This window comes from Neovison vison, chromosome 8, assembly GCF_020171115.1.
Source record: "Neovison vison isolate M4711 chromosome 8, ASM_NN_V1, whole genome shotgun sequence".
Taxonomy (NCBI): domain Eukaryota; kingdom Metazoa; phylum Chordata; class Mammalia; order Carnivora; family Mustelidae; genus Neogale; species Neogale vison.
In genome coordinates, this window is record NC_058098.1 from 49,820,324 (window position 1) to 49,834,468 (window position 14,145).

At 44.1% G+C, this 14,145-nt stretch overlaps 1 protein-coding gene across 4 annotated transcripts in view; it reads left to right on the forward strand.

Moving 5' to 3' along the window:
* Window positions 1–14,145, forward strand: part of SYNDIG1 (synapse differentiation inducing 1) — a 195,862-nt gene that overhangs the window by 166,577 nt on the left and 15,140 nt on the right. Inside the window, exon 4 of one of the 4 annotated variants that reach the window (XM_044263575.1) lies at window positions 309–594. The exons of the other annotated variants lie outside the window; for them this stretch is intronic. Coding sequence (XP_044119510.1) covers window positions 309–455 — 147 coding nt within the window. The 3' untranslated portion in view covers window positions 456–594. Of the gene's footprint in view, window positions 1–308; window positions 595–14,145 lie in introns of those variants that run through there. 4 annotated transcript variants of the gene reach the window in all.

The following is a 14,145-nucleotide window of genomic DNA, read 5'->3' on the forward strand; positions in this document are numbered from 1 at the left end:
TGGCCCCTTTTCTTCTTCATAGGGAATCCAGGTCCCAAGAGGGCAATTTGACCATGGGTAGGGTGAGCCAGGAAAAGCAGCAGGAAATGGCCTTTTTTTTTTTTTTTTTTTTACTAATCACACATGCATAATTTTAATTATTAACATTATTTATGGTGAAACTTGTTAATTCTTTACATAAAATACATCATTATTATTCCTCAATAATTCCTTTTTTTTTCCAATTTATTTATTTTCAGAAAAACATTATTCATTATTTTTTCACCACACCCAGTGCTCCATGCAAGCCGTGCCCTCTTTTTTGTCAGGTATTTCATGAGTGTTTGGGGGAAGAGGACAGTAAACAGTTGTGCCTTTACAAGGAACTGGTTCTGCTGGAGCTGAGCACTGAGAAAGAAGGCAGGTGCTGGAGAAGCTCACAAACAGGGGCTCAGAGACTGTTTCCTCCCTTCTAGAATAAATCCGTGAGAAGCTAAAACAACGTGAAAGAAACCATTGCATTTCAAAGGCCCTGGAGGGTACTACCATGGATGATGTGATGTTTCTTATTTTCTTCTTGGCTAATAAATTTACTGTCACATTCTGTAGCACAGAGTAATCTTTCCATCATTTCCAGTGGCTCTTCATGTTCCGTTCTGGTCCTTGTCTCCCCAGGATAATCAGAAGCGATGAATGGGTTGTGTTTAATGTGAATATGATGTGGTTTGGTAGCCTGTGGCAAGTTTACTGCTGCTATAAATATTTGGAGAGTAGACAGGCCTGGAGATTATCTCCCGCTGATCAAAGATCATCTCTAGACCAAGAACACCCTTACCCTGCTGATTTGGGCAGATGTTACAACCCTAAATGCAAATATGGGATCACTGGCATTTGCCTTCCTCCCCAACATCAACCAACTCTGAAGTTTCTCATCTGGGGTATCAGACCAGTCAAACCTTCCCTCACCTCCAGACTTTCTCACTGGGCTATCTTCTGGAATGCCTTCGAGAATGCATTCATCACCTTCATCACCAGGCTGGTCCTTATGAGAAAGGTGGGACTCAGCTCAGACAGCACCTCCTACAGACAGCCTTCTGACCTCCCAAACTCTGTCTGAGTCAGGTGTCCCCATCACTTACTTCTCGTGGTCTGCGTGGACTCCTGTCAAAGCCCTGCCATGCAGGTTGTGCTTCTCTGCTCTCACCTGTGGGCTACCTGAGATGGGGTGGGCCCCCACCTGTTCAGGTGTCCTGCTGTCTGCTCCCATGGCTGGTACGTGGTTGGGACTTCATTCAGAATTGAGTTGGAGAGATGAGTTCTAAGAGGCAGTTTTATTAGTTAGTTGTATGTTGGGGGGAAGTAGTGTTATTTTTTCCTCTCTAGCAGAAGAGATTGCCCAAAAGTATAAAAAAAAAAAGTGCATTATGACAAAAGTAAAATCTAAGGTTCGAGTTGTCAATGAGCCTTTGAGTGGGAGAGCTTTATTCTGCTTTCCACATTTCACTAGGAGGAAATGGGAAGAAGGAGCCAAGCACTTTACCCTGCACCAGATGCCCTGTTCTGAGTCATTATTGACGGCTCACATCAGCACACTGTCACCTGGTACTTTCCAGACCCAGTTCCATTAAGTTCGCCAGCATCCACCATTCTCTGCCCCCATATTCCTTTAATTATCAGGAAACCCACGGACATATGAGACCATTCAGTCATCACACCTGACACATCACACTCTTACAGTAAACAGAAAGAAGAGGAGAACAGAGAAACGAGGATAAAAGTGAATCTCGCTCTCCATGCCTGTTCCTCAAAGTCAGCCCCAAGGGGATGTCCTTATACTGCACATTTATACATCCATGCACAGCGCAGTTTGGGTTTACAAATAAAAGAGGACCAACATGCACCGAACTTGCTTTTCCACATAATGTAAGTACTTTGGTGTCAATACATAGAGATTAACATCGCTGCTTTTAGTGATTCTCTGGTGTTCTCATATGAATATGCACTGTCTAATCATTTCCCTAAAAAATGGGCCTACAACTCACTTCGATTTCTCCTTTTGCAAGCACACAAGTGAAACCCACTGAATCAAAGATCACACACATGTACACTCAGTAGATACTATAAATTGACCTCCAGGAGTTGGTGCCACTAAGAAGATTTCACTATCTTCCCCACCAGGGCTCAGGGTTCAGTTTTCATTCATCTGACAGATAAAAATAGAGACCTTACCACTTTTAAATTTGCATTTCATCAGTTACTACCATGTTAAACATCTTTGCTGTTTTTCTATTTCCTCTAGAACATGCTAGTTCATACCCTTAACTACATTTTATTGGGCTTTTACATTTTATTGATTGGCAGACACTCTTTTCATATTGTAACTATTAGCCTATTGGCCATTAGCTTTATCATCCCATTTCCTCCCAGAAGACTTGTCAGTAGTGGTGTTTGCCATACAGATAAATCCTGGGATTTCTCTGTGGTTGTTGGAAGAAAACTCAGAGAGCACGGGGTCCAGTGTGCACAGCTGACATGGGCAGGTTGTTGAGCACCACACCATGACCTAGCAAAAAACGGTGCCGGTGTCTCACAGACCCCATCTGAATCAGCCTCTCCCACAAAGCAGCCCCAAGAGCAGCCTGGCTGCATACTTTGTAGCCTCCTGTGTTTCCCAGAGGGGAGGAAAATTGGGCTTCCACCTGCCCCTCCCGCCAGCAGGAAGCCCTCCAGCACATGGGAAGAAAAGTAGTAAAGCCCACGACTTGTTCCACGCTGGGCTCGTTTCAGGTTGGAGAATTGTGAACTCATGTGGAATCGGGTATACTTTCTTCCCGCCATGACATGCAGGCAGAAGAGGAGAAAACCGTGTGCAGAAGAGCCCTGTTGTCCTGCTGTAGAACCCTTTGCTCAGCTCCCATTTTCTTTCTACATGCACCTCCTACACATGCTTCACAGAACCTCCTACTGAGGCAGTTTCTTATTTCAACTTTTATTTATTCTACTTTCTCTTATTCACAGGTTTTGCGATTTTCCACTTTTCTGACTTTTCATGCTCTTGTAGTCTTTTATCATTTCCCAGCAGCGATGCTGAAGAAAGGAAGGGATGGGCATGGTAAAGACTAGTTGGGTGCCAACGCACATTGTCCATTTCCGTAAATGAACAATGTGGTGTCTTCTGGGAGCTACTCAGTCTTTCCCCAAGTTCTCCTGCCTCATGTTAAATACTTCTAAAATGGAAAAAAAAATCTTGGTGAGGACCCTAAAGGAATACTTTTTACAGCCTTTATTTTCTTTTTCTATGCAATCAAAAAAACATACATAATTTTGCATGATTGCAGCAATGTAATTACTCGCACACACTCCATATTTTTCCATGCAATCTTTTATCCCTCCATGTTGTGCTCAGGTCCCCACACTAGTTCCCTCACTGAGCATCTATGTTAACAACCTCAAATGCCTCAAATGCCCAGATGACCCCTCTATCCTCAGCCATTTTTATGCACACATATGTGCATTTTTGCATCAAGTACACCCACCTGAGTGGGGGTCCTATCATTTGTTTCAAATTAGATCAGATTTGACACACTTACTGCATCTCAGTGTTTTCTCTGACAATACTTCCCAACACTCTTGAAGTTTCTTACTAAACCCATATTACTCTTTTTAACACCCATGCAGAAATCTACAGGAAGATAATTGCAATTCATTCAACTATCTTCCATCATAGTGCATTTACTCCTTCTGGACTGGTGGAGGAGGGTTACTATGAACAAGGTTCCAGTCAAATATAGCCTTTGGTGAAAGTTTATGTCCCTATTTACTGGTATTTAAGACTAAACTGGATGTAAGATCCTTCCTTTATTGAAGAAAACAATTAACTCTTTTTCATCATAAATATTTTGAAAGCATTTGAATGTAGCATTATAAGGGAACCGTGTCTTGGTCAATCCTATAGAGAATTCTCTTGAGAATGCCCCCCTCTACATCTGCCAGGCATTGGTCAACCTTCCCCTGAAGGGGAACCTTGAGGAAGGCAATTCCCTACAGCTTCAGACAGTTTCCTGGGAGTCATCGACAACCCATTCTTCCTGCAGTCAAATAGGAGGCATTGGCCTTGAAGAGGGTTTGAGGAGTCAGGGCACAGCGCCCATAGATCCACCATATAGAGGAGAGGTGTCAGGTATATCGTGAACAGGCTAGTGAATGAAGAAAGAGCAACAAAACACCCTGTGCATGTGTATATATGATAACTTAAAATTCCTTCCACCCAGAGCAACATTTTCCTCAAGACCACCTTCTGTCCCTTGCCTCTTTCCCTCACTTGAATAATCTCTCCCCAGCAAAAAGAAGGATGCTGGAGAGGTAAGAGGGAAAGTGGAGCTGCAGACAGCCTTCTGACCTCCCAAACACCCCTCATTCCCTCAATTCAGAGACGTGTGTCTCCAGGCCCCATCTGGCCATCAGATCTTCTTCAGAAGCCTCTTGCTAACATGGAGCACCCCCACCCAAAGTGTGGGCTCCCCTAGCCTCCTGTCACAGGGGAGAGCTTTCTCAAGTGCTGATATCCCTCAATGTGGTATATACCAAGTCATTAAAGTCCTAAATTCCAAATCAAGGAAAGGAGAAGGCAGATGTTCCAGAAACAAAACAAACAAGCAAAGAATGAAACTGATGCTTCCCCAACAAGCACCATCCAGGGATCCAGCGCCAGAAGCAGCAGGTCTCACCAGAAGGAGGGGCTGCAGGAACAGAGATGAAAGCAAGTGGGCTGCATTCTCTACCTACCTGGTTCACTTCACAGTTCCTCCATTCTGTTCTCCAGAAAACCTCTCTAGTTCCTGTGGACTCTGTGTAGTCAGAACTCCCTGGACACAATCCATCATGGAAACATCTTAGACCCTGCTGAGACCCTGTGGGGTTAAATGCTTTGACCAAGCCCACAGCTGGTTCATGGCCATGCCAGGACTCCTACCTGCCTATCCAGTGTCAGGGAGAATGCTCCCTCCAGATGTCACATTCCCTAACCTAACAAGGATCATAAAACATTAAGGCAAATAGGTCCTCTAAGCAGAGAAGAAGAAATCTACCAGCACAACCAACCACTGATGGGACCGATGCTGAGCCCCTCAGGGACAGTACAGCTGAAAGGGACAGAGGTGACAGAGAACCCAGACACGGCCAGGACAAGCAAACCAGCTCCCACAGAAGGCAGGATGGATTGGCCATGCTGGCCAACTTGGTGGAAATGGTGTGACACCCAGACTGGGTGAAGCCTGGACTTATGGAAGCCTGAACTGGCCCCTGGCATACCACCACATGCCAGGAAGAGTGAGGCTTCCAGAGATGGAGACTCTCTGAGTCTCAGAAGCTAACCACACTGGACCTCTTAGGACACAGGAGTGGGAGCCAGTTGCCAAGGGCTTGCCAAAGTCCCTTTGGCCTTGAGTTGCCAAGTACAACACCCTATTTGAAACACACACATCGGGAAGAGCAGGATCTGTGAGGAAAGGAATAGATACCCAGTGTGGTACAGAGGGCCCAGGAGGCTGCAGAGCATCCCCGACCCTGGCACATAAGGTGAGGTCATCCCCCAGAACACATGGGCCTCTTCGCCAGCTCTCATCTTTCTGCTCTAGATGCAAAATGAGATTTTTTGCAAGAAGAGACAATAACCGAGGAATGCACAAATTTTATTGAGAACAGCAATATGGTGGAAGGTAAAAATAGAATTGGCGTGTATTTTTAAAATGTGGCCCTGGATGAATATCTGTAGTTGTGATTGCTACTGAAAACCAACCAACCAAACCAAAGAAAAGGACAGGGCTGTTGGTGTAGTAAATGTGAAACCAGAGCCCTGGGCTCCCCATGACTCTCAGCTCGGGGCTGTGATCCATTCCTTTTCCAAGTGTGCAGAGTGAACACACTGTGTTATTTATGAAATATCCCCCCAACAGCCCACAAATGCCCAGGGTCAAAGGCCAGGCTCTCAGTCCTTGCACTGAATCAGCAGGCCACCTGAGTCTAGAAAGCCGCCTGCTCTCCTCACACTCCTCCTCTCTCCAGGGGTGGTATAGGAAGATGAACAGGGGGCCCAGGAATTAGAGGTGAGGGAGGTGTGGTCCTCACAGCAAGAGAGACAGAGATGTTCACATGGTGTTAACAGAGCCACCTGCCACCCTCTGAAATGTGGAGACAGGAGAGGCTGGTACAGAACAGCACAAAAGGCTTGTCTTTGTGAGGCGAGTGGTGGCCAAGGAGAGTGTGACCAGGTTTAGGAAAGGGTTGTCAAATGGCCAGCAGGGGACCCGCATCCCCAGGAGAGGCCTGTTCCAGGTCCAGGCAGGTGGTGTACATCAGGGTCAGAGAGTGCAGTCAGATCAGACGCACTGACAGCAGGGTGCCGGGTTCTGTGTCACATCTCAGCATCCTCAGGGCTGGAGGAATGTTTGGGGTCTCTGCACTTGAACTTCCCCCACCCCGAGGACCCACATGAACACCTCTCAGCTGCACACATTCACAGATGAGTTGAGTGGTCAGCCTGAGGTTGTCTAGAGAAAATGACCCTTGCATATCAATTTGGCTTACTGTTTACCACCACTGAAATTTTGGGTGGTACATTAACTATGAAAACAATGGGGAAAACTGTAAAAACAATTATGTTTAAGAATTTAGTCTGTTTCTTCCAGCCCCTTTTTCTATCCATTATTCTATATAAAAGTAAGATTAAGTCTTAAAAGCTACTGTTTTTAACTGATACTGTGAGCATTTTTCATATAATTAGCAATGTTCAGTGACCATAATTGTTACCTAACACCCTATCCTAGGGAGATAACATGATTATTAAATTACTCACCTTTTAAATTAAGCCCTTAGATTTCCCCCAACTTTCCAGTGTAATAAATAACACTTGGTAGGTTTTTTTTTTCATGTTTTACCTAAATCTTTGCTAGTCTTTACTTTCAATTCTTTTTTTTCCAATTTATTTATTTTCAGAAAAACAGTATTCATTATTTTTTCACCACACCCAGTGCTCCATGCAAGCCGAAAAAAGCTTTTCATTTTTTTAAAGTAAGCTTTTTTTTAAATTTATTTTTTTAATAAGTAAGCTTTTCTTAACATGATTAAAGCAATTTAATTCCTGATTATCTAGCCCCCTACTGTGGGGGGGTACTTTTTAAAACAAGTGTATTTTGTTTATTATGTAATTGGTTTTCTGTTAAATGGACTGGAAGGAGGGTATTTAAGAGAGGAACAAGAGAACTGACATGTCACCCATATTAGAGCATCACGAGAAAGTTCAGTGTGCACATCAGTTCGAGTTCTGGGGCTCTCTTTTTTGGACATCACAGCATGGACATCCCAGTTCTCCACAGAACTCCCCAGTTCTGTGGAGACATGTAACTGACACCCTGACCAAATTCCACAGACAAACCAGTTGCCACACATATGACAGGGAAGCACCCCGGACACCGCAGGAGACCCCAGGTGTGCCTGGACTCAGCTGATCAATCTAAAATGCCCAAACTTTGTGCTCCTGAGAATTTGTATGTGTCCCGGGACTTTGAGGATTTAAGGGAAAGATCTGTGCTTCATCTTCTAGCTTTTAAAAATCTTTCATCTCTGCAATCCCCCCCCCCCACCATTTATCTCCAGGAAAGAAGAGGGACTTTTGCCTAGAGATTGAAAATGATGGCAGTAGTTTCCACTGATGGACACCTGTTGGAAGCTGTCACTCAATGACTGTGATCTTGGATAAAAGTTCATCTCACTGAACCTTAATTTCACATTTCCAGGAGCATATTGATGGATTCACATGCAGAAATGTTTAGCAGGAAGTATCTGCAACTTCTATTGAAATGAGCCCCAGAAAAGACAGATTGATGCATGGGCAGAGTTGTGCAGATGAACAGACATCTAATAACATAAATAGAGCAAAATGCAATTAGCCAGCTGACGTGGTAGATACATAGGTCTTTGCTGTAGGTTCTTTCAACTTCTCTGTATGCTTGACAATTTTCATAATACAGTGTTAGAGAAAACAGTATTAATAATGGCACATACTTCACGGTGCTGTGGAAAGAAGGAATGAAATGAGACAAGTCAAGTGTCAGTGTGGTGTCTCACATAAAGCAGTAAGTCAGTATGTCATCGTTGCTGATATCTGTCACAACAACCAGCTAAATAGGGATCATACTCTGTTTTGGTGAGAATAAAATTGGGTACTCAAAAAATAATGACTAGTTCAAGGGCTGAGCCAGGTTGGGTCAGCCCTGGTTTTGAGCTAGGAATGCCTCTCCAAAACCCTGTCCTGCCTTCCAGGTCCCCAAGAACGGAGCATGGAAAGGAGGACCTCCATCTGTAGTCACTGCTCCTCCTCTCACCTACTTCTATCCCATAGCCTGGTTTTGTTTTTTAGATAAACCTTTTACTTTAGAACCATTTTAGATTTATAAAAATTTACAAAGGCAGTACAGAAAGTTCCCATCTACTCCTTGTCCAGTCTCTCCTCTTATTGGCATCTTAGGGTGTGTCCATTTGTCACAACTAATAAATACATTGTACTAAAGGTTTGTAGCACAAAGAATCCATGGCGGTCTCACCAGTCCTTCCCAACATCCGAGGCCCTTTCACAGACACGTCTGGTATTTACTAATTTCTCAAGAAGTTATGAAAGGTCAAAAAAAAAAAGAAGTTATTAAAGGTCTTTATTCCTTAATTGGTTGGCTTATTATTAATTTATCACTGGCCAACCATTGTGGTGGATAAAGACTTGCTTTCCTACAGAAGTCCTCTGTCCCTACAGTGTATGCCTCCACACCTCTGCCCATCCCCATCCTCCCAATATGGTCACTAAGGCATCTAATTTACTCATTATCTTCTGAGGATGTCCAGTTACTCTCAGCTCTCAATTACTGTAGTTCATGGACTTAATCTTTCTCTTTACCACACTCACCAATAACCTCTATACACATTTTTTCAAATATCAAACTATGGATTCCTTCTATCTTTCTGCTCCAATTTAAGTTGACTGTTCTTTGATGCCCTCCCTTTAACCTCATCTGAGGGGTTCCTTTTGATCTTTTGTGTTTTCTTTCTTGGATCTCAGATCTCCTGTCAGGAATACTTACTTATCCTTACAATACAAGCTACTGTCATCAGTATTCATCTATGCAAGGAAATATGTCTTGCCTTCCAACCAGATGGCAAGTTGGCCAACCTGGCAAGGCACAGAACCATGCAGAACCAGGGTAACTTATTTCTGGAATATAGGTCTGGGGACTGTGCCTGAGTTTCTAATTCTTTTGAGGAGAGAGAGAACATGGTGTTTGGCCAGGAAGGACTATGCACAAATCCATAGCCTCAGAGTGTGCCATCTATGAAAGGACCTGGAAACTTTCCCCCTAGGTTTCAGAAACAAGGAGGCAAGCTCTGTATCTGTCCTGGACTACCAGGGCTCAGTCAGAAACTCAGGGCCAGTCTAATCCGAGGTGTGGGCCCCAAATTTATACATAAGCATGTACAGGAACCCTGCTGCAAAATTAAAATACACATAGATTCAGGATTTATACTACAGACAAAAGAAAGATGCTTTCTAAGGACTGACAGTTTTGCAAACCAGCAAGGAAGAAAATAATGTATCCTAGCTCTTGATAAAACCACACTAGAACATTATAATCCATACAAGGGGGGAAATCATACAGCAGATTTACCTCCCAAAACAGAACTATTACTTCCAGATTTCAATTATCTCAAAACAACTCATCTTTAATCTGAGATTATTACAGTACTTTATAACAAACTCAAAGAGATTAAAATAATTGAAATCATTTAAGTGATTAAGAAGGAGTAGAAACCCATATGGATAAAAGATCATATTTTTTAAAAAAATTTAAAAACCTAAATTTGGAAAATGGACATACAGCTTGGATTTTTAGAATTGGAAAATATAGCATGCCTGTAATAAAAAGCAGATTGACTGGATGCAACTGAAGAAGAATTTGCATGCCAGCAGATAGATACATGGGAATCATCCAGGTAAGAGAGATGGAAAACAAGAAGGAGGCACAGCACACAGAAAGAAGAGTTCTAACATGAAACTAATAGGAATTCCAGAAAGAGAGAAACGAGGACAAAATGAGGCAACAGTAATATTTAAAATGGTAATGCCCAGAAATTGCCCAAAGTGAAGACAGGTATAATTGTCAGACTGAAGTAGCTCACTGAGTCCTGAGCAGAAAAAAAGTAAGACGAATATATATAGGAACACAGCTGTAGAGCATGGATTAGAAGAATCAACAAAGGGCAACAAAAGCCCTTCATCTCCCTATTTTACTGTTTCACCCCTGACCACCTCTTTGTTGCCCACAGCTTTGACTGCCACTTACATATAGTCAACTTCTGGTTTCATAACTGCAGCCCAGAGGCAAATATTTGTCTTTACTTGAATATCTCAAAGGTAACCTCAAATCCGGGACCCAAGGGCAAATTTACCATCACCCTGTGGGTCCCTGTGCCCCCAAATCTACACAATTCCCCCTGTTTCACTGGTGTTGCCTCTGACTAGCCACAGTCTTCTATCCCTGTCCCTCCCTTGGGCTGATCTGGAAGAGGCATGGGGAACATCTGAAGATGCACATCTCATGGTCTCCTGCCCACACTCCCTTCCCTCCTCTTCAGGCAGACCTTTAGTACCTTCCATCCTTAAGGGACTCACCAGACCTACACGTGCTGGGCCCCTCTGCCTCTCCATTCTGTTCTCTCCTCACAGGCCCTTTCTCCTGTGTGTCAGAAGTACCCCTTTCCCCTGCCTATTCAAAGGACAGGACATCTCCAAGGTCAACCCCTGAGTCCCCAGGGAAGGCTTCCCTGGCCCCCAGGGCAGGTCATGCTCCTCTGTACCATGCTTTCATGGAACCATTTCAACATTAATGTTCAGCTCCCCATCCTTTTATCTTCAACACACAGCACAACATGCAACAGCACCTCGCATGAGGATGATGCTAAAAAAGTATTCCTTTAATGAATAAAGGATTTTAGGAAGGATTTTGCAGCTAAATCCCAAATGCTTGAGTGAAGCAGTACCTTTTCCATCATGAATTCAAACACCATGCTGACTTGTGAATGCAGCAATGATGTGTCCTGCGGGATGCCCCCACCCCCACTCTAAGCTGTATCACAGTGTTTGCTGCTGAGATTGTGTCTGGCTCTGGCGGTTGGGCCTTCATGTTGCTGCACTTGGCTGGCTCCCTGGTTTCTAACATTCAGCCAGTCCTCTTATGAAGGCTTGCTTAGTAAGGAGCTGGATTTGAACTTGCTAAAACAGTTTCACATCTCCTGCCAGTGAGTAGCTCATGCTGGTCCCTGTTTGGGGTTCACTTCTGGCTGGCTGGCCTCTTTCCGGGGAACCTTGCTGCCTTCTGCTTGGCTGCAAGGCCTGCCAGCTGGGGTTGTGTATGTTCCAATGTTATTTCCTAAGGGATCTGCAATTTGTTTTATTTTTCTGCTGTAAGAATTCCTCACCTAAGGCAACCCCAAATGTGTGATGACAGTGGGAAGGGGGGAGTCAAGTCTCAGAACTTATTTTTGAGTCAAGTGGAATGAAGGTGAGGTGGTCATGGCAGGCATCCCTGGGACGTGACACGAGGGCATACCCCAAGGGACAATAGTTGTAAATCATACAGAAACCTCAACAAACCACCTCTGCTGAAAGGAAAAGTGTCCACTTCAAAATAAAGGCTTCAGTTCAGTTTACTTTGCATCTTTTCCCCCAGAACATGCCTGTGAACTGGACTGCTGAAACTGTTTGTGTCCCCAAGTCTACATGTGGAAGCCCTGACCCCCAGTGCAATGGCATTTGGAGGTGGAGCCTTCCAGAGGTACTGGATTAGGATGAGGCCATGGGGTTGGAGCCCATAATGGAATTAGTACCATCCTAAGGGAATAAAAGGACCAGAGTGCTCTCCCTCCTCCATGTAAGGACACGGCAAGAAGGCAGCCATCTACAAACCAGGAACAGAGTCCTCACCAGAACCTTATCTTAGACTTCCAGCCTCCAGAACTGTGAGAAAGAGTTGCCTGGGGTCTATGGTAATGTGTTACAAAAACCCAAGCTAAGATACAAACTTTATAATCCCTCCCCAGCCTCCCACAGTCCTCCCTTGCATGTACCTAATTATGAATATAAAACACTCATTTCCCAAGTTTAGTTTTGTTTTTGCTTTTTAAATCCCAAATGAAAAGGGGAATTTTCATTTGGAAACCAGTTTCCAGCTGGACAAGCTGTCATAACTGGGATTATTTTCTGAAAGCTGTCTATACGTCTCCTGAACTCTGGGTCCTTGAGAGCTGTCATTTAAGAAGTATCCTGATTTTTCAACCTGAAGGAAAAAGTGCCTGTTCTTTCCCACAGATGCTTGTTGGGTCACATCCCCTGTGCCACATTTTAGGAAACATTTGGTTCAAAGAGGATGTTGCTATAATGCAGTTTTTCCTTTCCCTATTTTGAGAATGTTTGCCTCTGAGGCATGATTTGATGTGATATGAATGCAGAGCAGGCAGAGTCCCCTTTATTCTACTGCATCAGAAGCATGGATTTCAAGCTATGGAAAAAACACTGTAATTCACTCTACCCACGTGTGCACAAACTCCTCACTCTCATTCTCCAGGCTCCCTGATTGGGAGCAGAGTGCAAAATCACAAATATGCCTATGTTGACTTCTTTGTTAGACCTTCTAATGAAGTGCCGGATGTCAGATGCGAGTTAATGAGAATCTGCTTGGTTGGAATGAATTCAAAAGCAAAGACAGGAAATATGCTTTTATTGGATTTAAAAGAATAAGGGAAGTTTTTAAAGTCCCGTAATGCCAGTAATTTTAAAGCACCCTTGTATGCAGGCAGTGCAGCTCAGTGGGGAACTGGGGCATATACACGGTCCCTTATCTGTCCACAGGACCTCCCAGCAACAGAGGGAACATATGGGTTCCTCAGAATGGTATTTGGACATGAATTTGGGGGGCTTAAAAATGAGATGCTGGGTTTCAACGGGCAAATCTCTACTCTGATATCGAATTTGACTGGAAAAGAGCCCACATGTGGGCAGGAGAAATTCCTGAAGTATAAGACAGATGGAAATGGCTCGGTGTACAACAAAGTTATATGCTAAGATCCATCCTGAGGTAAGCTTCAAGTTTGTCCTGGTGAGACAGGGTGCCTTGACTCCTGCCAGCCACTGTTGGAGAAAGAACCCTGTCTTTTGCAGCTGGCCAGCACCAGGTGTTCTCACTACAGCCCATTGGATTAGAGAGGAGGGACCCAGGGTATGAATATTTTGGTTCCTAAAACTGTTGAGATGGTATCACTTGAGGATTTACTGAGAATTTTCAGCCTAGTAAATATAAGATAAATTCAGTGGTAGCAATATATACTGGTGGCATGAGGTTCTCTCTCCCCTGGCCCCACCTTTCTCAGCCTAGGTATAGACCAGCAGCTCATAGGTCAAAGGGGCAGCAGGACCATCTGTTAGTGCAGACATTTGATTTGCCAGAGAGCCTGCTCAAGGCTGAGGCTCACCTCACATAATGGGCAGGTCTTTCTCCCTCCTACTTCTTTTCCTGCCTATTCCCTCATCCTCTCCTCCTCCTTTCTCTGGAGTCCTGTGCTGGTTTCCCTCGCCGGGCTGCTTCAGTGGGAGCTACAGCCACAGGAACAGACGGTGCCTATTCAGCCATCAACATCCCGACTGGCAGCGTGGGAAAGATGGCTCGTGGTTGAAAAGCTGGCTATTTGGTATGCTCATCTGTGTTTTGGGTAAATGGACTGACATTCCTATTCAGTGATCCACATCCAACAGAGTGCAGATCCTTTCAGTTGAAACAATAATGATAACTATAATGAGCAAGAGTGCTCAAAGATGGTTTTGCTTCCTTGTTCTAACAGGAGGTTTAGTCCACCAGCCAGGAGAGAACCACGCAGACACAGCATCATCCATCTGACTACAGTGATCCCAGGGGGTGTAGTGAGGACTTTAATTTCTCTTTCATTTCCTTTTCAAAGTATTTTTGAGCCTTTTGGGGAGGCAGCGCAGCTTAATGCAAGAGCATTCCTCTAGAGCCAGACCTGCAGGTTTCAAATCCATCACTTTAAGAGTAGTGTGGCTTTGAACAAGTT